Raw genomic sequence first — 25,832 nt, 5'->3', positions numbered from 1 at the left:
GACTGACAGTGCAAAGATATGAATAATCACAGAATAATGGCACATGCACATACACACATAAGCACGGTCACAAACAAGTCAAGCCACTTATACAATCAAAAGCTTGTTTCAAATCAGTTTTACAGGATACCAGGAAAATAGTGCAACAAAGTTTGTTTCAAGAAGAAAATAGCATCACAGTCCTGCTTAAGTAAGTTCAGTGATGGTTCATATTTGTTGTAAAAAGTTATTAATTTAGTTCATTTATATATAGCCGCTCTGGAGAAAAGTGCAATGTCATTGTCCAGTTCTTACATAATGGTGTCAATGTAGGCAGATCAAAAATTTTGTTGAATATTAGATTAAATTTCCCCAACAAAGGAAGCCAAAGTGACAAAAAATAACAATATAACATTTATACACATTTATATATAACATTTATTCACATTTATAAATCCACTCAAAAATGGTAAATATGCAAATATGCATGTCTGACATATTTAAAGGTGTCTATTAGATGACAAACAAACAACAGCGCCTGCCATTTAAGGTATTTAAATCATACTGACAATTTCTAATTAAGCTATCTGAACTCAATGTAAAGAATTTTAGGAGTTTGAGAAGTATATTTAACCCTGATTTAAACGTAGCTTTAAATTCGGAATAGCATAGCCTAGCCCTAGCTTACTACTATTTCTGCCATATAGGCTATGTATGCTAGCAAGTAGCAAGTATATTAGTATGCAGTTCTGAACAGTCCCATCCAACCTGTCTCTGACTAATAATTAGTTAATGCAGATCAGCTGATTGATGGTGATAACTAGTCCCAAACACTGCTGGTTTCTAGTGAGCTGGCAGTCAGTTTAATGTTAGGAAACCTGGTGAGAGTCACTAATTATAACGCTAGGAAACAAACAACAGTTTAAGCACACATACTAACCTGTTTGTAATGTATTTATAGAAAATAGTTAGTGTTAATTAGCAAAGTCTCATTCAACACTAAAGAAAGGACTACAAATCCGTATTAAATTAGGACCGGTGAACTCCACTGATTCGGCTAGATTTCTTTCTATCGGTCTTTCTTCTCCCAGTTTCTCATGGCCCTGAAGCTGAAACGAAGGCGAGAATTAAGCACGCTGAGGACAGAGGAGAGCAGAGCTCGTTGGAGATTGACCATCATAACTGTCTGCTGTGTGCTTGTCATACTGGCATCCTTGATAGTGGGGTTGTACTTTAGTAAGAATCTGTTGCCATGCCTTTCTGCTTTATCTCTTTTCTTTATTTTTCCTCTATTGTACCTAATGCTATATGACAATCTTTTCCTTACTTTGACTGCTAAATATAAAAGTGCCTTCTCTGTTTGCAGCCATTAGGACCGTGAATAGCAAGTTTTTCTTCTGCTCTGGCTCAATGAGGTTCATTTCAATAGAGAAGTCATGTGATGGCAAGGCTGACTGCTCAGGTGGTGAGGACGAGATCGCATGTGTATCCAAACTGCGGACCAATGGCACGTATCCAGGTGATTGATTGACATATAGACACTCTTAAAAATAAAGGTTGTTTTTGTTGCAGTTAATGCCTAGAACAACCATTTGGGATCCCCTAATAACCTTTCAGTGATGGTTCTTAAAATAATCATATTTCTTAATATGAAAATTGACGTCTTCGTGGCGCTAGATAAAGAACCTTTATTTTTACATCACTTTTGAGAGATTTTTACTGTTTACTTCAGTATACTAGAGATCCATATGTAGGAGAACATGTGACTTATCTGTATTTACCAATGTAGTGAGGCTGATGGGGGATAGACTGGTCCTGCAGGTGTTCATCAATGAGGGTGGCTGGAGAACAGTGTGTGCTGAGAACTGGAGAACGAAGCACACACGCTTAACCTGTCAAAAACTGGGCTATACAGCGTAAGCAGAGCACATGCATGGCACAATGGTTATTAATTGATGGTCAGTAGTGAATAAAGCTGTTAAACCTCAGGCAAAGCAAAATATCTCACTACATTACAGGAGTCCGCGAAGTACACGAGTCCCGGTGAAGAGTCTGCTCTTCAACCCTAACAATGCATTTGCTACAGTAAGCAATGACTCAACAAGCTCTGACATCCAGAGTTTCCTCTCAGTCAGGTGAGATACACTGAGTAAAGTCATTTGTGACAATTCTATTTGGGAAATCACGTTCCATTTACATGCAGTATAGAAATAATTAAGCTCTCCCTCACAGCGATAAATGTTCAGCTGGCTCAGTGGTGTCTGTGTCCTGCTCAGGTAAGACTGACTGGAGTGTGTGTGTTTGTGGATCAGGTTTCGTATACTAAAGGGTTAGGCAAAATTCAGAATATTAGTAACGTTGCTTCTAATTCATGAGCTAGAATTGAATTTGTCACTGCACACGAAAGTTGAACAGGAATGACAGGAAGTGGAATTTACAATTGCGTGAAATTCAAGTCTATCAAAAATCTATCTGTATATAAAGTTTACAAAATGTAACTTCAAGGCCTTTAAAATTGTTTTTGAAAAGTCACCCAACATTTCAAGCTTTTTTTGAGGACCCGTTCAATTGTTGGCCTACTTTTATTTAATTCTAGTTTGAATGTTAATTTTAGTTTAAGATTTCTTTTTAAATTCAAATTCAGGCATAAGCATACTAATATCGTTTGTGCATGTCTGATTACTATACATGTGCCTGCTGTGCTTGTGCAGACTGTGGGGAGGTGGAGGGAGAGGACCGTATTGTTAATGGGGAGGACACCGCAATCGAACACTGGCCGTGGCAGGTTAGTCTTCAATGGAACCGCCAGCACAAGTGTGGAGGAGCGTTACTGTCCAGGCAATGGATCGTTTCAGCTGCTCACTGTTTTACAAGGTGAGTCATTCACAAATGGAACGCGTGTCCTAGGACAGAATTTCAGTCAGAATTTACTCCCAGTTAATCAAGTTTCATTTAAATCACTGTTGACTGGTGAAATGTCTAAATGGGTACCGTAAACCTGTATTGGTTGCTTTGAATAAAATTCTTCTCTTTACAATAACAGAACAAACTTTTACCTGTTTAAATGTATGACAGTTGGTCCACTTGGATGTTGTTTTCTCTTGCTGTCTCTCTCACGCACAAAACTCCAAGCCGGACACGAGAGCTGAGTCGATGGACTGTGGTGTTAGGTCAGACCCAACTGACGGCATCCAGGGGTGTCCGTGTAGAGACGATTGTGATCCACAAGGACTACAGCCGCTTGAGTAATGACTATGACATCGCCATGCTAAAACTCACCTGGCCTGTCAAAACTGGGGGTACAGTATCTGTTCTGTTGACCTCGCTTAATTCTGTATTCATTGGGTTGTTCACCCCATCCATTGACAGTTTTTTTTTTTTTCATTTAATGACAGTTCATAGTGATCACATCATAAAGTGTAGTATGTAGCCAACATTTGAAGTGGCTCACAAAAGTTCATCAAAGTTGTCATAAGATGAGAATGGGTATGGTTCAAAATTCATGTATAGACCATTTTGCAAGATGTAAACATTGGTCCAGAAGCACTTCCTGTTTCAGTTTTTTAACACTATATAAACGCTGGGATAAAATACAACCAACAGAACATATAAATCTGAATCAAAAAGTTAAACATCTTTAAGATGTTTTCTTTACACGTGAAATAAAGAAAACAGTTACAAACTGAAACAGGAAGTGTTTCTGGACCAGTGTTTACATCTTGCAAAATGGTCTTGATCCACTTCAGATGTTGACTATAATGGTGCACAGATTTAAAAAGACACGGGCAAGTACATTTTAATATATGTATGAATTATTGGCAAAATTTGATGCAAAAAATATGAAAGGTTCACTTACATTTAGTTGAAGCTTCACTGTCTCATCAGCATCCTAAGGCATCACTGTCAGTGGTTCGTATATGGTCACAGTGGTTGTGAGGTCTATCATAGGAAAAAAGTCCCAATTTATAAATGTAATTGGCTAAAGCTTGTTCTGTCTACCCTTAGAATTGATCTTGCCAGTTTGTTTACCCCCACACCAGTTGTCTGTGAAGGAGATGCTTGTGGTGACTGGGTGGGGATTGCTAAATGAAAAAGGTAAGATGAAAAGGGTTTGTCACTTAATGGATAATTTGCAACTCTAAGGCAGGACCGTGACCTTCTACCTATTTCAAATCAGCAGTCTACCTCTTCGGTTTCTCCCACACCCTCTGTATTGTTTTGTCTCTGGCATTTCCTCATTCTCGTTTTCATAGGGGGGCATCCCTCGGTGCTGCAGAAAGCTTCAGTGCCACTGATTGACCGGTCGGAGTGTTCAAAGCCCTCTGTTTACGGTTCCGCCATTACTCGCAGAATGCTTTGTGCTGGATTCCTCGAAGGAAATATAGATGCGTGTCAGGTAACACAAAATGGAAAAATTAGTCTAAATATCATAGTCTGTATGTATATCCAGATAAAATGTAAAGAATTTCAAAATGGAATAGTCATTTTAAAATAGTCACTCTTTTTCAGGGGGACAGTGGGGGTCCGCTCGTGTACCTTTCATCTCGATGGCAGTTATTGGGCATAGTGAGCTGGGGTGTGGGCTGTGCACGGGAGGGAAAGCCTGGAGTTTACACTGATGTTAGTCAACTTCTTGACTGGATCTACACTGTAATGGAGGTATGCGTCATGTGACTGCAAATTAATACAATATATAAGAAATCGAAATCTTATTCAAGATCAACTGTCATGTTTTAGAGACATCCATGAGGACGAGGAGGTGAATAATGGATGTGAATCTCTTCATGCTATCATCCCACAAAGGAGAAAAGACAATCACCTTAAAGTGTCAAAACAGAAATAAGTGTTAGTGAATATAGGGATCATTCAATTTTATGATAAATTTGACAAGTATGGTCAAAACGTATGCTTTTTTTTTTTTTAAATCGCACTTGTTCATTGGAAGTATAGCACTATGGCAATTTTCCAGTTATTTTGCTGTATGTTCACTGTAAAGCAATTAAAATACTGTAAATGTTTTAACTTTTTTCTAAACCAAAAGCATGTAGAAGGCAACAAATAAATAAAGCATGATACATTTACCAGTCCATCAAATTTATTTCATCCAAAACTTTTTTTGTAGCTTCATATAATAAAGAAATCTAATAGGCCTTCACCTGTTTGAGGAAACAATGGGATCAAGAATGGAGCATCTATGATATAGCATGTGTTTTTGCATTCAGTTTTGGCAGGTATTGACGTTGGTGTCTTCTGTCTGAGTTGAATTAAAAATTGAATATTGGGATTGCAAATTCTACAATTGCTGACTTTGAGGCCTCTACTCTCATTGGTCTTACATTTCTGCGTTAACAGTCTGGTTTAGCTTGGTATTCATAAAGCATTGAATGTTTCTGATCCAGCTTTCAAAAAAACATTGCTGCAGTGGCACTCCAATGCTTTAATAACATTTCTATAGTTTGCACACAAATTACTGTACTGTAAATAACAATTTACAGAAGTTGTACATTCATGATATAATTAAAAAATATAATAAAATCAGCAATCAACCTTTTATTGTTTCTCCTACATCTTCAATTGCTTTGTTTCTGGCATTCCCTTATTCATACGGTGAGCTGCAGAAAGCTTTACAGAATCCAGTTTAGAATCACAGTTTGTGTGAACCGACACACCAAACGTGAACATATGGATTTGTTTATGGCTACATGAAATGGGTGTTTGAGGTATTCGACAGAAACATGACACATTAACAGATAAATACAACTTAATAAAAAAAAATAGAAACTAGAAGTTCACATTTGTGGTATTAGCCTTTGGTTTAGTTGGAAAAAAAATGTGTAACTATCACAATTAGGTCATGATCTCTGCCAAGCCGGACAAATAATAGCTAATCCAACCACAACTGATATGTTAATACAATGAATAAAGGGAATAAAAATATGGAGAGTGGAATAATAATAATTAAAAGCCCAAGTCACGCAGAATGCCAAACTATTTCACTTAACCCGAGAAATATAAAATACAAATTTAGCACAAAATGGTGAAAATATTTCTGAATAAGAGGTAGTACAAGTGCTTTGAAAATTTATGGATGTACCTTCTCAATATTTCTCCTATTAAAAGAAGCTAAAGAGCCCTCTGAATGTGTATTGCTTTACTGACCTGTGTGCCATAAAGGATCAAAATTAAAAAAAAAGACTGTGTAGTCTCAACATATGCCAGAAGTTATCCACTTCTTCAATGCACAGCTGATTTAAGTGTCATTGCAGCCAGTGCAATGACACTATCACAACTTGAAAAGTTGAAAGTTTTTATGGTAATGCTTACATTCAATTGATCCAAACAGAATTACAAACATTTCAACTACACTACAATTTAAAAATAAATTAAAAATACTATAAAGAAAGTATACTTGCTATTTCCATAGACATTTAGTGATGATGCGGAGGGGTATGAGAGAAGAGCTATTGGATATACAGTAAACCGGTACATTGCTTTTTTCTTTTTTTCAGGTCCAAATTCAGTATAAATTTACCAGATTTCTCCAAGACTGATTTTGCACTCTATAGTTATAATAAATCTAGAAGAATATGTTAAACTGTAACAACCTCTGACTAACTGTTTATCTGGAGTTAACTACTTTTGGCACTGAAAACAAGTTGCTTTGATCAAGGAAGACTTTCTGCACAAGAATTTTATGACCAACATCACCCAGGATTCACAGTAAAACTCCTCAATAATTCCAGAATCCAAAGACCTGTAAAATGATTCAAGTATTCAGTAATAATGGGTGTACCTATAAGGAGAGCTCTCAGTAGATTTGTTTTTATTATGCTTTACTTTTCATCTCTAAAAATATAATGTAACTAGAAGATGTAACGTTTCTTTTTATATGCAGGATAATTTGCTATCTGTCTTTTAGAGGTGACATTTTCTGTTTTATACAGCAGCTCTGTATTTTTAAGAACGGATTATTGGTGAATTTTATTTGGTGAGGTGAGGAACAGACCTCTTGACGTCAGTCCCTTTTCACTGAATTCCCTGCTGAATCCCTCAAGTGAAAGTTTGAAATGCTTATTAGCTAAACTGCTGAAAACCAGCGAGACCTATATCCAGTCATATCTCGGTAGGCCTACTTAAATCTATATTTACATCATATATACTATCATTATTGTTTTGCATGACTGTATGATGAGTTTATTGCCTTTAAATATTGCATTTTCATGATGTCATAGGGTGAGTTGCATGGTTTACAGTTCACAGTATGTCTGTTTGCATTAAAAGGTTATATATATATTTTTTTCCTTTTTGGTAATATTTTGTTTTGCATGGAAATTCACCAAGTTCATTCTGTTCAGTATATGACAATTTGTTTCAATATTTCAATAAAAAAGCATTACATATATTTCTACTGTTATAGTCAGCCATGTATGCCTAAAACGTCTGGCCATTTAACATGCATTGAAAATTATCTGAAGCAGCATTTTCAGTGTTTCATTCTGGATTTTCTCTAAGGGGATATTGATTTCTACAGATTGTCAAGTATCATTCATTAGCTTGTATTTATTTACTATCTATTTGGTGACTTTTGCAATTTAGCAGCGCTTTCTATTTCTGTTTTTATTTTTATTTTATTTTATTTTTTGCATCATAATGTTCTGCATTGATTGAGTCATCCTCGCCAAAAGGGGGCAAGAGAAGCATTAACAGGCACCTGTGTTTTATTTTCAAGCAAAAACGGTAATGAGTTTTATTTAGAACTGGACTCAAGACTGCTACAATAAGGCCTATTTTAATTTAATTATACTAATAAGCCTCCTTCCATGTTTATTATAATCAGTTTTCTGCTGTTTTTTTCCGAAGTACTGCATTAAAACATGCAGTTTTTTTTTTCATCTGCTCTGAGGGTCTGTCTGTCAGCGAAACAATACAAATCACTAGTGTCCTCTAAAACTATTTCCTTCAAATTGTTGCATAATTGATCTGTCTACAACATTTTTAGGTTGGTGGTGGCCATTCGACAAACAATACTGCATTTGTATTTACACAAGGATTCACAATAAAAATCCATAGACATTTGCTAAACAACACTTAATCTCCAAACAGTAGCTGTGAACTGAAGTTCAGAAGTGTTGCCTCGCCTGCACTCATTTCTTAACTATTTTAGTCAGGCACCTACACGTGAGGCCGGGAGCCCTTCACAGTTTTACAGTCCAGTTCAATTAACAAAATGAATAGCATAGCTAAATTTATCCCTGTCTTAAGCATTGTTTGAAGAAAAATTAAAACTTTCTATCATAAGAATAAATACATCCCACACAGTGTGGGTCAATGAACTAAAGTGCATGAGTCTGGTGCATATTTAACTGCATAAATAAATGTAAATATATGCAGAAATACATAATGCCCCTCTTTTCATTCATAACCACGTTTATGAGTGAACGAAATGCTTAAATTGAGCCATGTGAATATCATCCATGGATATGTTACGAATTAATATCTTTACAATTTGTTTAACACTATACCTTTATGATGAAAACAGAAGTGTAGCATTTGTAAACATGGATGTGAATGAACAGAGAGGGCACAGCATGATGGCTGATCCACATGCATTTGAGACCATGTTTGGATACACGCTGTCATGCTTTCTTTGGAGTAGATTTGGAGCCCGACAGACCGTTCTCCGTGTTATCAATCCCTGAGGAGGTGACAAGGCACTCCTTACTGAAAAAGACAAAGAAAGAAATAAGCAGAATGAGACGGAGATCATGTTTATATCGTATATTTTACACAGAATACTAATAATAATTAACAATATAATATTTTTATATTACATATCAAATATTTTGTTATTCTTTTTTATTTAAAATATTGTCAGGCAGTATTTTTTTTATTTAGTCTCTACTTTTTGCTAATTTGGCTCAAACAATTTCAATGACATGGTCAAAATCTGGTAAATGTCATAGTCTTTCTTATGTGTACATACAAAAGGCTGCCATGAACTCACTTTTTTTCCTCAATCTTTGCGAGAACAAACAGTGTGAAGTTCTTTATCAGCATGAAGGCCATTAAAAAAGCGATGGATCCACCAACACAGGAGGCAATGATAATGGTGAGCGTGTTATCAACCACCCTTACTGAGAAGAGTATCCAGAGAAGAAGACAAAAAGAAAGAGAGAATGAGAAAAGAAGCGGTTATTTTAATAATGACCTTGAAATGTAACGTGTATATATCATTCTCTTTCTGTGACTCCCTCTCTCCCCACCCTGCTACACTTACGTTCCTCTAATACGTATAGAGTGAAAAAGGCGGTGTGATTCTTGCCCTTCTCTTTGGGATTTTTGCCAAAGCAGCTGTAGACGCCAGCATCCTCGAATGTTACATTCCAAAGCAGTATGGAGATGTTGTTTCCTTTACTGGTGCCAACAAACTCCACCCTGTCACGGTAAACGTTCACCTTATTTGGTTCCACATGATCCGTTGGAATCACAGAATCAACCATCTGATTGGAAAACAGAACTCTTTAGTTATAAATGTAAAATTAAGCAAATGTAAAGTTGCACTTACACACTTCAACTTACACTCTTTTTGTCTCTGACACTGTCAGTTCTAATGCAGTGCACATTTATATCCCGTAAATTATATATTACTCTGTTTTACAATATCCTTAACTTTGATTGTGAGAATTGTTAGAACATGATTTTACAGCAAGAAAAGGCACAGATGTTTTGAAGACTCAAGACCATTTAGCCTAATTAACGTTACACATAATCTTTGATAGCCTGTAAGGACACTTGCAATGTGCTGAACATAATTAGCCAATGAGTAACAACATCAAGTCAATCCATGATTTCAAGTGTCCTTGAAGGCAAGCAAAACCAGCTCAAGAATAAGTCTATTTATATATCCAATCAATGTTCAACTTACACCAGCGCCAGTAACTCATGTGAAAATAATATTTTGCATGGTTATAACAAAACATGGTAAACAAAACGTGAAGTGGCCTGCTGCATCGTGTTACAACAGATGAGTACGCGCGTAAGATAGGTAAATAATGCACATTCAGCAGGTAATTATGCTAAAATAAATCCCATCCTATCCATTTCCCATCTTATTAGCTACACGGCCACCGCTGCTTACCAAATAAATAGGCATACGTTGACATGACATATTGATTTGAGTGTGAAATATTTGATCATTTTACCTACATTATCTTAAAGTTTCTGCTAAGATTTACAAGATTACAATAAAACAATCGGTAGCAACAAGACGAACACTGCAACAATATCAACAGTCCCCTGAGATCTTTTTCACTTTAATCGATTAGACGCAAGATGGCGCCAGCTGCGTTTGCATGAACCTGTACGCGTTCACGTGATCAGTGTCAAAAATCGACTTTGATTAATATTGAAGATACATTTTTTTCTCCTGAAACTTAATTTTCAGTTTTAAAATTAGATTACATTTTCAATAGGGTGTCAGATTTTAAAACTCCTTAATAAAGTTTGTTGTAGCCCTATTTTAAACATTTTCGTTATGCTTGTGTGGCGATATAGGCTATGTTATTCTGTTCTATATTCTATGCAAATTATTTGCAACTTGCATGTGTATCTGATTTTATGCAATACAGTTCAGTGGAATAGATTATTACAGGCCTATCTATCACATGATTATTGAACATAAAATATCTGTTAGCCTACCTTCTGCATGGTGCCATTATCATTGTACTCCCATTTGAAGTAGAGGTTAGTGATCCCAATACAACTGGCATAGGTGCATGGCAAAAGGACTGTGCTGCCGTTCACTGCTTCCAAAAAGGGGATCTTACCAGTAGACATCTCCAGAGCATGAACGTAACACACACCTCAAACAGGAAGAGAAGGCAGATAAAGAGGGATATCTTTTGTCAGTAAAACCATAAGAGAGAGAAGCAACTCTGGTTAGTCAAGGTCAGTAAGACATTATAATGCCAAGCTGACATGTGCACTGATTAAAATACAGTATAAATAAATATACATTCTCTCACACAAAGGCGATTCTTTCATTGAACTGATGTTTTCTTATGAATCATGAGATCATCTCATATAGAGGGCTTTACCCCGACAACCTTCTTGTTACCAGTCCTAGATGTTTAACACAATGCCAAACTGTAAAATGAGTACAAAACACTAATAAATTAATAAACACATTAATAAAGAAATGAATTATAATATTTGATGTAAAATAGACAAACATCTATAGTACTAGACTGCAGATAAACAGATATCCTTCACATAACAAGGATGTTAAATGGTTCTGTAAGGTGTTTACACTGTAAAATCAAACAGTTGTTTTAACTAATACTTCAGTAAACTTTACTTAATGTCTTCACTTAATTGTAATATAGTAATCTGTAATATTCACACAATATGTCTTGGATAATTGATTGGTTTGAGTGCCATATTTTGTCAATAAAAAATGAAAAAAAAAAAGGTTTTTTTTAAGCGGGGAATTTTCATCCACTTCTGCGGTTATCTTCATCCACTAATTTCCCAAAGTCATCTTGAATGTTGAATTGTCAATAGAACTGAACATTTTGACAAAACATCACATAAGCAGACTTCATAAACTGATGTTGATTTTCCTAAATGTTTTTGTTTTAACTCACCACTATGGTAATTAGTGTTCCATTTGGTTGGGCACAACTTTATTTCTATTATTGCGATTCAGTGTAGCATCTGGACCAATCAGACACACAAATGATTCATTATATTTGAATTCTAGCAAACTCACTCTCCCAACAAAGGTATATGAAACTTCCCAAAAACTAAAATCTCAAATGGAGCCTACACACTGGCAGAACCCGGTGTCCTGTTACAGGACACATTAAAACCGATAAGACTTTTTACGACCGCAAAAGGAATTTGCAGAGAGTTGTGACTCTCACTTAATTCTTGCTGAGATGGAGAAATAAACCCATTTAATCCTATACATTCTATATATAACCATTTGAGAAATGTATAAACATCTAATTTTCCCATCTCATGATTTTTCTTTTATGTGGTTTGACCAATGCATTCATTCAACTCTTTTGGATTAATGTTTCAGACTCGCACACTGGTTAACCAAAATCATGTGTAGCATGCCTCTATAAACTCCAATCTCCGTCCCTCATTTGGTAATTTACATTACATTTTGCTAACTTTGTGATGCATTAGTATTATAAGATTCTTGAAGATTCTTTGTTAAACAACCAGTCGGATAACATGTTTAAAGGCCTGCTTAAAACAAAATATCGTAAAGGAATTCCCTCCAACTTCTTTGGCTCACAACCCTCCAGAGGGTAAGACTTCTTCACGGTTTAAAAATCACTGATCACAAGATCACACCTCTTAGTCTCTTGGTCTCTTACTGAAATTCTGATGTGAAGATGAGGCTGAACGAAGCTTGCGCCAGGCTGCGGCCTTGTCTTTCCATTCACCAAAGATCCTCTGACTCACACTGGTTCTTTCTCATTAAGACAACATCAGCAAAGATCAACTGGAGCCTCAACAAACTGCATCAGGACAGTTTAATTCTAATTAAACTGGTGGTTTGCTCAAGGCTGTCGATCTGCTGAATGTCAAATAATGCTATAACTTCTTGCTTTCCTATATTCTGCTTCAGCTCTCTTTCCTTTGGTAAACTCTCTGCGTGATGTGATGTATGATGTGATGCGTGTATGTTCAGTCTAGTTAATAAAATCTTGTTCTCGTCACAAGTAAAGTTGTCCATGTTTCAAGCTTCTCTAATCATGCAGATTTTGACTACTTGCTCTTAGTAGTACTGTAAAGTAAGAAAGACATTTCCCATACCCCGAAGTGTTCACAGCACAACAAAGTTAATTGATTGTAATATTAATTTTACAACATGAAGTTAATTATATTAACTGATCCAAATATTTAAAGTTATGATTGATTATTAATATTGAGGCAATTTTCTACACCAGATACTTTGAAACCATATGATGAAAAATATTTAATAGAGACTTAATCAAAGAGACTTTTGCTTCAAATCGCCCTGATTCCCAGACATCGGTAATAGACCCTATTTAAGTGAGTCTTCAGTCCCTTTCCTTTCATCGCAGCTCCTTTACAGTACATTCTGTGATTAACTCAGCAGCAGTTAAGATCTGTGATACCCCCATTAACCAGCCAAAAACAAAATCCCTGAAGTTACTGTCTTATGCATTGATTAGTCTGTGTTCGTCCAAAGTATGTTCGCTAGTCTAGAGCAGGACGTCCCGTACACAGCTCTCGGATGGATAATTCTCAGTCACTCGTTCACTGACAAACAAATTTTGAACTTGCAACCGAAAATCAAGAAATATTCCTAAGAGCCATGTCGTATATTATTCAAATTTAAATGCAGCTTAATTTGTGATACATAAGCCTTACGAAGGCCAAAATTTTATGTTTAAGTAGCCTACATAGTCATTTGCTTAGTGAAATAAAGTGGTGTTAACATCCTAACATGAAGGGGCCAGTTGTTCAAAACATTTAATCTGGATCAAAATGATCCGGATTTGGAAATCCCATTTTTTCCTATCCAGGATCAGGTAATCCGTCTTACTTTTATGCAACTTTCAAAGCAACATTGGACTGGATCACCCTGATCCAGATACACACTTTTCAAGATTACCAAATCCAGATTGCCAGTGCTCTAAATGGGACAACATATCACAATGTGGGCTACCAGCTATGTAAAGAACAGGTAGAAGAGCCAACATGGGGTCACTGTAAGTTTCTTATTTTGAGACAAAAAACAAATGGGGACAAGATCATTTTTATTTTATTTTTACTTTACTATACTGGGGTGCATTTCCCGAAAGCATCGTTAGCCAACTATGGTCGCAAGTTCCGTCGTTACCAATAGAGTTCAATGGAAATTGCGACCAACTTGCGACCATAGTTGGCTAACGATGCTTTCGGGAAATGCACCCCTGAATAGCTTAATTGTTAGCCTATGTCTACTTTATCACTGTAACAATGGTTACACAAGTCAAATGCAAAATATAAATAAAAGTATATACTAAATGATACAAATGTATTATTTGAGCAATTTTAAAGTTGTACTACATTTTCTTCCTGAAGTCCACCTTGAAATCCTACCCCCTGTTGGGATCAGGATAATCCTGTTTTTTTGGATCAAAGTTATCCAAATCCCACTGACAAGTTTTGAACAACACAAACTGAAGGTTTGATCCAGATTAAAACTAGGATTGGATTCCCTGATCTAATCTGATTTCAGATTCCTTCTTTCCTTTTTGAACAACCCATTTTCAAGATTTGATCCAATCCGATAACCAAAATCCGATCAGCTTACCTTTGAACAACTGGACCCTGAGAATTAAAGTATTGAATCAGATTTTAAACGACTTGATGCTGACTTTTCACACCATACTAACACTTTATTCAGCAGCTTCCCTGCAATACAATACTTGTTTAAGACACTATAGCTGCATAGTGTTTGCAAGCTCACTGTTTTCAGTATAAACTCCTGTTCTTGTCAGTGAGAGTATGTTGTTCTATCCTCAGTACTGTATATATCTCCACAATTATCCCATGTAGACTGCTCTATTTTTAAAGTTTATTTCCCTAAATCAAAAATAATAACTAAACAGTCTTACCAGTGATAAGTATGAGCAGAAGACAGGAAGCAGTTCTTTCAGAGGGTGTGCAACCTCCCCCTCTCAGGTGCCCTCTGCTCTGTGTTTCCATCCTGCTCTTCACTTTCTTTTCCCTTCTTTTTGTCACGTCCACCAGCCTTCCTCAGCAGTTCACGTCAAGTTTCCCAGAAGTCTTTGTTCCTCAAGATGCTGCCTAGGTGGCAAAGACACCAGTCTGCTTCTCAGCAGTTGCACACTTGATCAATCTGTGCGCACAAACAGAAGATTCCCCCTGTCCAAAGGCCCGTTTCTAGAACTCCATCTGGCTCAGCTTTTTGGTTGTTCGGTTGCCCTCTGACCTGTGAAAAAGGGACGTTTTGAACACGAGGGCAGCAAGACTTAAAGGAGTAGTTCACTTTTGAAAAAACTTTTGCTGATAATTTACTCACCCCCATGTCATCCAAGATATCCATGTCTTTCTTTCTTCAGTCGAAAAGAAATTAAGGTTTTTGATGAAAACATTCCAGCATTTTTCTCCATATAATGGACTTCAGTGGGAAACAAACGGTTCAAGGTCCAAAAGACACTTTCAGTGCAAACTGTTCAAAGGGCTTTAAACGATTCCAGACGATGAATAAGGGTCTTATCAAGTGAAACAATTGCTCATTTAATAATCATTCATCAAATGAATGAATCTTTTTCCAAGTCAATTGGTTCATTCAACAAACAAAACGAACGAATTGACTCGGAAAAAGATTCATACATTTTGATGAACGAGTTCGAACAGGAGAGTCACAAACGTGCATCGCAGTACAGAGCAAGGCAAGCATTAGAGCTTATAAAACTTTTTTTTTTTTTTTAAATGAGCGATCGTTTCACTTGATAAGACCTGTATTCATCGTCTGGAATCGTTTAAAGCCCTTTGAACAGTTTGCCTTTTTGTTACTGAAAGTTTCTTTTGGACCTTGAACCATTTGGTTCCCATTGAAGTCCATTATATGGAGAAAAATGCTGGAATGTTTTCATCAAAAACCTTAATTTCTTTTCGACTGAAGAAAGAAAGACATGGACATCTTGGATGACATGGGGGTGAGTAAATTATCAGCAAAAGTTTTTTGAAAAATGAACTACTCCTTTAAAACATTCATAAAAACGCTCCACAAATTCCTGTATAAAATATTTGTCCCACTCAAACTATAACCCTATATCTTTTATAATCAAGATAACTCTGACCAACTCCAGTTAAGTTTTGAAGAAGTTTACTTTAAGTTGGTTTGGATAAAAGTGTCTACAGCAAACATGGAAAATTAATAAATACACATAATTAAATATATTTATTCAAATATTTTGACAAAAAGTAACAAAATAATAAATAACTTTAATTGAAAATTAATGAATATTATTTTTAGTACAATTAATATATAAAGGACATAATAAAATGTGTGAATTTATTATTTTAAGTTAATACATTTACTTATGTATATTTATAAATTTGGTCCACTTTGATCAGACCCTATAATAATTATAATAATAATAATCTACATGTAGATTTGTTAATATTAATAAGGTTAAATTCTAAACGGTCATACAAACGCACACACGCAAATGTGTGTGAACACACTGAACTTTTGTACTTTTGTAAAAAACAACCAAAATTTGTCCAAATGACTCAAGAGCTGTGTGTTTGTGTTTAGTTGAGTGAGTGTGTGTGTGTGTGTGTGTGTCTTTGGGTGTGTGTGTGTTTGTATTTGGTTGAGTCAGTGTGTGTGTGTGTGTGTGTGTGTGTGTGTGTGTGTGTTTAGTTGAGTCAGTGTGTGGGTGTGTGTGTGTGTGTGTTTGTGTGTGTGTGTCCGCACCTTACCTCTGTTGAGCAGGTAAATCTGTGTGTCCTGTTCGGAGAAGCAGAGGGCATCAGTCCACAGAATATGCTGCACACAAATCCGCAGTGCTTTGGTCCCGATACTGCTCAGACACGCACACAAACACCCTCTGACACCCACATACACACTCTCACCGTTGCACCTTCCTCCTTCCTTATAGAGAGACACACATGCAGTCCAGCCGGTAAGCGAGAACTGAAGAGCATTGAAGCACTGGATGTCTGAGGACAACTGCAGCTAGTCTGTTTAACAGAAGAACCCCCCCCCCCCCTCCCCCCCTCTATGAAAAATCTGCTGAAATTTGGCTCACACTCAACTTTTCCCCTCCTTGGCTGACTGCCGGTCCCTCACTTCCTCCCTCACCCCCCCCCCCCCCTCTCTCCAAGCTGTAAACGTGAGTTCAGGTGTCAGGCGATGATATTTGGGGTCCAAAGTCTCTTCTGCATTGCAGGTTTTAGAGAGGAAACAGGGAGGATGGCTCCAGAAAGAAACATGAGGGGTCCTCCGGAACCCCCAACTGCTTGAATACACATCACTTAATACTCACGAAGCAGTGAGAGTTTGTTTGACCACTATTAACTAGTGACATGTGTCATTTACACAAAATGTGCAGAAAAATGAATGAATATGAGTAGCTGCATGTGTGAGTGTGTGTTTGCCTGCAAAGTGACCGTGACTTTGAATTTGTGTTAATGCCTCACTCTCTCTTCACATCTATGATGTATTAGCAGAATTGAGTTTCCCGTGACTCTGCATTTCTCAACCCCACCCCCTCTGGTATTGATGATAGGCTGCACCAGCAGTGTCAGGTTTCCCTGGATCAGGGCAATTGTCATCTGAAACATAGCTCCCAATGTAAACTGTGTACTGTATATGCAGATCTAAAATGTGGGTGTGAAAAGAAAGATGCATTGTTATTTACTGGTGAATCTCCCTGAATCCCTCTAATATGGAAGTCATTCTTGGTTATTCTAAACAAATTATTAATTTAAGCAATTACATTGAGAAACATCATGCTGTCAGCTGTCACATTCCATCAACAAATGAAACAAAAAACAAACAAACAACACAACAGAGAAAGATCCGAATCGAACTATGTGGAGTGCATCTGTGTCAAAAAGACTGGGATAATTGGCAAGAAATTAATTCTGGTACAGAGGAGAATCTGCAAGGTACTCATGCAACAGTCTAGGCAATCATGCAACAGTCTAGGCACTCATGCAACAGTCTAGGCACTCATGCAACAGTCTAGGCATTCAAGCAACAGTCTAGGCAATCATGCAACAGTTTAGGCACTCATACAACAGTCTAGGTACTCATGCAAACGTCTAGGCACTCGTGCAACAGTCTAGGCACACAATGCAACAGTCTAGGCACACAATGCAACAGTCTAGGCACTCATGCAACAGTCTAGGCATTCAAGCAACAGTCTAGGCACTCATGCAACAGTCTAGGCAATCATGCAACAGTCTAGGCACTCATGCAACAGTCTAGGCAATCATGCAACAGTCTAGGCACTCATGCAAAAGTCTAGGCACTCAAGCAACAGTCTAGGCAATCATGCAACAGTCTAGGCAATCATGCAACAGTCTAGGCACTCATGCAAAAGTCTAGGCACTCAAGCAACAGTCTAGGCACTCATGCAACAGTCTAGGCAATCATGCAACAGTCTAGGTACTCATGCAACAGTCTAGGCACTCATGCAACAGTCTAGGCAATCATGCAACAGTCTAGGTACTCATGCAACAGTCTAGGCACTCAAGCAACAGTCTAGGCAATCATGCAACAGTCTAGGCAATCATGCAACAGTCTAGGCACTCATGCAAAAGTCTAGGAAATCATGCAACAGTCTAGGTACTCATGCAACAGTCTAGGTACTCAAGCAACAGTCTAGGCAATCATGCAACAGTCTAGGCAATCATGCAACAGTCTAGGCACTCATGCAAAAGTCTAGGCACTCAAGCAACAGTCTAGGCACTCATGCAACAGTCTAGGCACTCATGCAAAAGTCTAGGCAATCATGCAACAGTCTAGGCACTCATGCAACAGTCTAGGTACTCATGCAACAGTCTAGGCACTCAAGCAACAGTCTAGGCAATCATGCAACAGTCTAGGCAATCATGCAACAGTCTAGGCACTCATGCAAAAGTCTAGGCACTCAAGCAACAGTCTAGGCACTCATGCAACAGTCTAGGCAATCATGCAACAGTCTAGGTACTCATGCAACAGTCTAGGCACTCAAGCAACAGTCTAGGCACTCATGCAACAGTCTAGGCACTCATGCAACAGTCTAGGCAATCATGCAACAGTCTAGGTACTCATGCAACAGTCTAGGCAATCATGCAACAGTCTAGGCACTCATGCAAAAGTCTGGGCACTCAAGCAACAGTCTAGGCACTTATGCAAAAGTCTAGGCAATCATGCAACAGTCTAGGTACTCATGCAACAGTCTAGGCACTCAAGCAACAGTCTAGGCACTCAAGCAACAGTCTAGGCACTCATGCAACAGTCTAGGCAATCATGCAACAGTCTAGGTACTCATGCAACAGTCTAGGCAATCATGCAACAGTCTAGGTACTCATGCAACAGTCTAGGCACTCAAGCAACAGTCTAGGCACTCAAGCAACAGTCTAGGCACTCATGCAACAGTCTAGGCAATCATGCAACAGTCTAGGTACTCATGCAACAGTCTAGGCAATCATGCAACAGTCTAGGTACTCATGCAACAGTCTAGGCAATCATGCAACAGTCTAGGTACTCATGCAACAGTCTAGGCACTCACGCAACAGTCTAGGCACTCAAGCAACAGTCTAGGCACTCATGCAACAGTCTAGGCACTCATGCAACAGTCTAGGCATTCAAGCAACAGTCTAGGCACTCATGCAACAGTCTAGGCAATCATGCAACAGTCTAGGCACTCATGCAACAGTCTAGGCAATCATGCAACAGTCTAGGCACTCAAGCAACAGTCTAGGCACTCAAGCAACAGTCTAGGCACTCATGCAACAGTCTAGGCACTCATGCAACAGTCTAGGCATTCAAGCAACAGTCTAGGCACTCATGCAAAAGTCTAGGCACTCAAGCAACAGTCTAGGCACTCATGCAACAGTCTAGGCAATCATGCAACAGTCTAGGTACTCATGCAACAGTCTAGGCACTCAAGCAACAGTCTAGGCACTCATGCAACAGTCTAGGCACTCATGCAACAGTCTAGGCAATCATGCAACAGTCTAGGTACTCATGCAACAGTCTAGGCAATCATGCAACAGTCTAGGCACTCATGCAAAAGTCTGGGCACTCAAGCAACAGTCTAGGCACTTATGCAAAAGTCTAGGCAATCATGCAACAGTCTAGGTACTCATGCAACAGTCTAGGCACTCATGCAACAGTCTAGGCATTCAAGCAACAGTCTAGGCACTCATGCAAAAGTCTAGGCACTCAAGCAACAGTCTAGGCACTCATGCAACAGTCTAGGCAATCATGCAACAGTCTAGGTACTCATGCAACAGTCTAGGCACTCAAGCAACAGTCTAGGCACTCATGCAACAGTCTAGGCACTCATGCAACAGTCTAGGCAATCATGCAACAGTCTAGGTACTCATGCAACAGTCTAGGCAATCATGCAACAGTCTAGGCACTCATGCAAAAGTCTGGGCACTCAAGCAACAGTCTAGGCACTTATGCAAAAGTCTAGGCAATCATGCAACAGTCTAGGTACTCATGCAACAGTCTAGGCACTCAAGCAACAGTCTAGGCACTCAAGCAACAGTCTAGGCACTCATGCAACAGTCTAGGCAATCATGCAACAGTCTAGGTACTCATGCAACAGTCTAGGCAATCATGCAACAGTCTAGGTACTCATGCAACAGTCTAGGCACTCAAGCAACAGTCTAGGCACTCAAGCAACAGTCTAGGCACTCATGCAACAGTCTAGGCAATCATGCAACAGTCTAGGTACTCATGCAACAGTCTAGGCAATCATGCAACAGTCTAGGTACTCATGCAACAGTCTAGGCAATCATGCAACAGTCTAGGTACTCATGCAACAGTCTAGGCACTCACGCAACAGTCTAGGCACTCAAGCAACAGTCTAGGCACTCATGCAACAGTCTAGGCACTCATGCAACAGTCTAGGCATTCAAGCAACAGTCTAGGCACTCATGCAACAGTCTAGGCAATCATGCAACAGTCTAGGCACTCATGCAACAGTCTAGGCAATCATGCAACAGTCTAGGCACTCAAGCAACAGTCTAGGCACTCAAGCAACAGTCTAGGCACTCATGCAACAGTCTAGGCACTCATGCAACAGTCTAGGCATTCAAGCAACAGTCTAGGCACTCATGCAAAAGTCTAGGCACTCAAGCAACAGTCTAGGCAATCATGCAACAGTCTAGGCAATCATGCAACAGTCTAGGCACTCATGCAAAAGTCTAGGCACTCAAGCAACAGTCTAGGCAATCATGCAACAGTCTAGGTACTCATGCAACAGTCTAGGCACTCAAGCAACAGTCTAGGCACTCATGCAAAAGTCTAGGAAATCATGCAACAGTCTAGGTACTCATGCAACAGTCTACGTACTCAAGCAACAGTCTAGGCAATCATGCAACAGTCTAGGCAATCATGCAACAGTCTAGGCACTCATGCAAAAGTCTAGGCACATTTAAGCAACAGTCTAGGCACTCATGCAACAGTCTAGGCACTCATGCAAAAGTCTAGGCAATCATGCAACAGTCTAGGCACTCATGCAACAGTCTAGGTACTCATGCAACAGTCTAGGCACTCAAGCAACAGTCTAGGCAATCATGCAACAGTCTAGGCAATCATGCAACAGTCTAGGCACTCATGCAAAAGTCTAGGCACTCAAGCAACAGTCTAGGCACTCATGCAACAGTCTAGGCAATCATGCAACAGTCTAGGTACTCATGTAACAGTCTAGGCACTCAAGCAACAGTCTAGGCACTCATGCAACAGTCTAGGCACTCATGCAACAGTCTAGGCAATCATGCAACAGTCTAGGCATTCAAGCAACAGTCTAGGCACTCATGCAACAGTCTAGGTACTCATGCAACAGTCTAGGCAATCATGCAACAGTCTAGGTACTCATGCAACAGTCTAGGCAATCATGCAACAGTCTAGGAACTCATGCAACAGTCTAGGAACTCATGCAACAGTCTAGGCACTCATGCAAAAGTCTGGGCACTCAAGCAACAGTCTAGGCACTTATGCAAAAGTCTAGGCAATCATGCAACAGTCTAGGTACTCATGCAACAGTCTAGGCACTCAAGCAACAGTCTAGGCACTCAAGCAACAGTCTAGGCACTCATGCAACAGTCTAGGCAATCATGCAACAGTCTAGGCACTCATGCAACAGTCTAGGCACTCATGCAACAGTCTAGGTACTCATGCAACAGTCTAGGCACTCATGCAACGTAAGCAAAGACGTACACCTGAGTGAATGAGACAGAAGAAAGTTAGCGAGTGAGGGGCATGACAGTTTTGGACTGAAACGCAGCCCTGGAGGATGCGACGGTAGCCATATTGTCAAGTCAAGTCACATTTATTTATATAGCACTTTTTACAATACAGATTGTATCAAAGCAGCTTCACAGTGATAACATGAAAGTAATACAACACAGATCAATAATATTGTTGAATATTAAATGTCCCCAACTAAGCAAGCCAAAAGCAAGGCAACAGTGTCAGAACGCCCAACACACACCAGCTTATTGGTGCAGCGGAGACAGAGTGATGAAGCTAATAAGTATATGGGGATGATTAGGAGGCCAATGGGTATATTTGGCCAGGATGCTGGGGTTGCACCCCTACTCTTTCGAAACATGGAATTTATTACTACAGGAGTCAGGACCTCGGTTAAATGTCTTATCTGAAGGACGGTGCTCTTTGACAGTTTAGTATCCCCATTACTATACTGGGGCGTTATAGGACCCACGCAGAGCACAGGGAGAGAACCCTTGCTGGACTCAATAACATCTCTTCCAGCAGCAACCTGGTTTTCTCAGGAAGTCTCCCATCCAGGTACTAACCTTAGCCCTGCTTAGCTTTAATGGGCAACCAGTCTTGGGCTACAGGGTGATATTCTATAATAGAATCGCAGAAGTTAAAGACACACTCTTTTGCACTTCAAAATTAAGATTTTAAACTGTGTATAGCTTATATATAGCTAACATACAGTAGCGGTTCTAGGCACGGGCGAACCGGGCAGTCGCCCGGGGCGGCATCTCTTCATGTCACATGGGGGACGGCACGAGCAGTTAAAAAAATCCTCTGTCCCGCGAAGGTTTTCTATTTTTTATCATTTCAATTCAATTATTGGCAATGGCGCCCCTGCTTGCGGAGAAGGTGCCGTGCACAGAAGCGATATCAAGGGGGTCTCTTGATTAGTTCACGTATCGCGTCTTTTGCGCGCTTGAGGTCGTTATTTCAAATAGGCGATTAGGCGCACGGGAAGCCGCACGGCACGCGCTCATAATCTTTTCAGTATGGGACTCAGTGCACGTGCACCCAAACACTTGGGGTTTTTTTCTCTTCTCCGTAAATAACTCTTTTAGCAGAGCTTCAGAAAGCGTTTTTCTGTGGTGGAAATACATTAGCTACTAAAACTTCTTTGCCATTGTGGAGAGCGCGAGTGCATGGTTGTAACGACAGCCATGGGAAAATCGGACCGAATTTTACTATTAAAAGATCAGCTACTGTGCATTATAAATGTCAGGAATATATCTTTATTGACTCATTCTTTTTATAGAGATGATTGAATGCTGAAATATGAGGTTTATATATTTTTTTTAAATCTTTTGTGTTAACCTTTTTTTTAAGTTTAGTTGGTAAGAAAAGACACTCCTTAAAAACAAATCTTTAATGTTATTAACTTGGTGAATTGATTTCATTGTGTATTAAGCTTTTTGAACAAGATTCTGTGATCATGTTGGTCACTATATTCATGAAATGAAAATAATTTACATAATGATCAACTTTATGTGTTTTTATAGTAGCCTATAATAGCCTATGCAAAGTACAATTTTCTATTTTCTAAATAATCTCTGATTCTGTCCTTTTCTCTGACATTTTAAGAGTGACATAGGGCTACAAAAGCTATTTTAGGTCTATAACAGTTTGGATAGTTGTTAATATGATAGCTGTTCAAAATTATTTAAGAGTATTGTGTTACAAAATAGGCCTAAGTGTCTCTCTGACGATTTTACTTTTAAAAACTCCATTTAGTGACAAAGTATACTTTAACAAGTCATGACTAAAAGTGTGCCATGCACATAATTCAAGGCAATAACCAATGCGCTAATGGTTACTTCCTCCCTTTAAAGTTAGATTAATCTAGCAAAAGAACTGGATTCTATTCACTGTGTTTTTCAAATGAACGGAATGAGATTTTATTTTTGGGGTGTTTTTTTTTTTTTTTTTGGTTGGTTGGTTGGTTTCGCTCGAAGGGGGTTTCGCCCTGGGTGTAATTCAAAGTAGAACCGCCACTGCTAACATATATATTGCATGTATTCCATTAAACAGCTCATAAATCAGCATGAGCACACAAATTAACACTCAGTATAAAACAGTTATTGATAAAGTATTGTGTCATACCGAAGGTCATGTGAACTAATTTTAAACATTATTGACAAGTGAGGGGTCAAAAAATTATCCATGCTGATAACTTGCGGTGTGTTTGTGGAATTAAGGATGCAGTTTGGAGTTCTGATATCCATTTTCAGGCTGCTCTGCAGCGCTGTGCTGCACTGAACATGGCAAGGTTTTTTTTTTCTGCCTTTCTGGAACAGTTCCCACCAATGCTGCATTTCAGAAAGAGAGAGAGAGAGAAAGAGAGAGAGAGAGAGAGAGAGAGAGAGAGAGAGAGAGAGAGAGAGAGAGAGAGAGAGAGAGAGAGAGAGAGAGAGAGAGAGAGGTGTCCTCTGCTGGTGCAGCAAAGAGTCTGGCAGGGGACGAGCCTCTTTCAGCACTCTGGTATACCGCAGTGAGCGAGCAAACCAAGCAAACACACACACACACACACACACACACACACACACACACACACACACACACACACACACACACACACACACACACACACACACACACACACACACACGCACGCACACACACGCACACACACACACACACACATGAAGTCAGGTTCTTTATTTGGTTAAAACAATTGGAAATCTATAAAATTCCATTAATTAAGTCTAAGGCTCAGAAGCCCGTAATCCATCTCATGACACACACACACACACACACACACACACAGAGCATCAAAAGAACATTTGTATTTGTATTTATTTATTTCTTCGGTCAGTCATTTAGAAATCATGTCATAAACACGTAACACAAAAGAGAGAAAGAAAAAAAATATAAAAATAAAAAATAAAAAAAAAATAACACACATAAATACTGACCGAAGGGGTTTAGGCTGAAGTCAAGACTTATTTTGCCTAACCCCTTTTACAACAACAACAACTTATCCTGACTATTACAATAACATGTAGACACTAAAAAATTAATCCTCAACAATCAAAATTATGTCATACTTCCACTATCGCTTACTTTTCTTATATTCTTCATTCAAGTGTTCTATATTTTTCCATAATGTTCAACTTATATCTTTTCTTGAATCCCTTAATAGTTTTAGAGCTCTTAAGTTGAATAAGAAGACTGTTCCACAAATCCACTCCTTTAACTGATAAACATCTTCTCTTGGTATTACTCTTAGCCATGGGTTTTTGTAACAATTCAGTTCCTCTGAGGCTATATCTCGATTCTCTAATTCGAAACATCTCTTGTAAACAGTGAGGAAGCTTGAAATTGTAAGCCTTGTACATCACAACTGCTGTGTAAACATCAACAAGATCGTGCAATTTTAATATATTTAATCTGATAAAAAGTGGATTTGTTGGAGCAAGATATTCAGCATAACTAATCACTCTAATAGCTTTTTTCTGTAATAAAAAAATCGGTTGTATGATAGTTTTATAGGTATTCCCCCATATTTCCACACAATAACTAAGGTATGGAAAAATGAGAGAATTATACAATATATATAAGGCTTTTTGATTCACCGAGGTTTTTATTTTACACAGTATGGCAATAACTTTTGAAATTTTATTCTTTAATATATTAATATGCACCTTCCAATTTAACCTATCATCAATATTAATTCCCAAAAACTTTATTACATACACCCTTTCAATTTCTACCTCCCCTATTTTGAGTCGACATAGTTTGTTTGCTACCTTGTTTCCAATTACAATATATTTAGTTTTTTTCAGATTTAAGGAGAGTTTATTTGCTTCGAACCATTTTCTAAGACTCTCAAGTTCAGTTTCTA

General features: G+C 38.5%; 2 protein-coding genes across 2 annotated transcripts; one reads left to right on the top strand and one right to left on the bottom strand.

The window, feature by feature from the left end:
• Positions 1 to 820: 820 nt before the first annotated feature.
• tmprss4b (transmembrane serine protease 4b) lies at positions 821 to 5,060 on the top strand. Its single transcript, XM_039658698.2, has 11 exons — positions 821 to 1,215; positions 1,346 to 1,498; positions 1,769 to 1,895; positions 1,998 to 2,114; positions 2,212 to 2,255; positions 2,691 to 2,853; positions 3,112 to 3,278; positions 3,985 to 4,074; positions 4,233 to 4,375; positions 4,489 to 4,638; positions 4,717 to 5,060. Exons 1-11 carry the CDS (start codon positions 1,077 to 1,079, stop codon positions 4,726 to 4,728), a joined length of 1,305 nt encoding a protein of 434 aa, XP_039514632.1. The 5' UTR covers positions 821 to 1,076; the 3' UTR covers positions 4,729 to 5,060.
• Positions 5,061 to 5,398: 338 nt separating this feature from the next.
• Positions 5,399 to 16,725, bottom strand: scn4bb (sodium channel, voltage-gated, type IV, beta b). The gene is made up of 6 exons (XM_039658699.2): positions 16,465 to 16,725; positions 14,625 to 14,962; positions 10,678 to 10,841; positions 9,257 to 9,479; positions 8,984 to 9,113; positions 5,399 to 8,700 (listed from the first exon to the last, which is right to left on the bottom strand). The coding sequence occupies exons 2-6, from the start codon at positions 14,713 to 14,715 to the stop codon at positions 8,616 to 8,618; spliced, it is 693 nt and encodes a 230-aa protein (XP_039514633.1). The 5' UTR covers positions 14,716 to 14,962; positions 16,465 to 16,725; the 3' UTR covers positions 5,399 to 8,615.
• Between the last annotated feature and the right edge of the window lie 9,107 nt (positions 16,726 to 25,832).

This window comes from Pimephales promelas, chromosome 4 (genome assembly GCF_988280905.1).
Source record: "Pimephales promelas chromosome 4, fPimPro1.hap1.1, whole genome shotgun sequence".
NCBI classification, from domain to species: Eukaryota; Metazoa; Chordata; class Actinopteri; order Cypriniformes; family Leuciscidae; genus Pimephales; species Pimephales promelas.
This window is presented reverse-complemented; position numbering and strand designations above follow the sequence as displayed.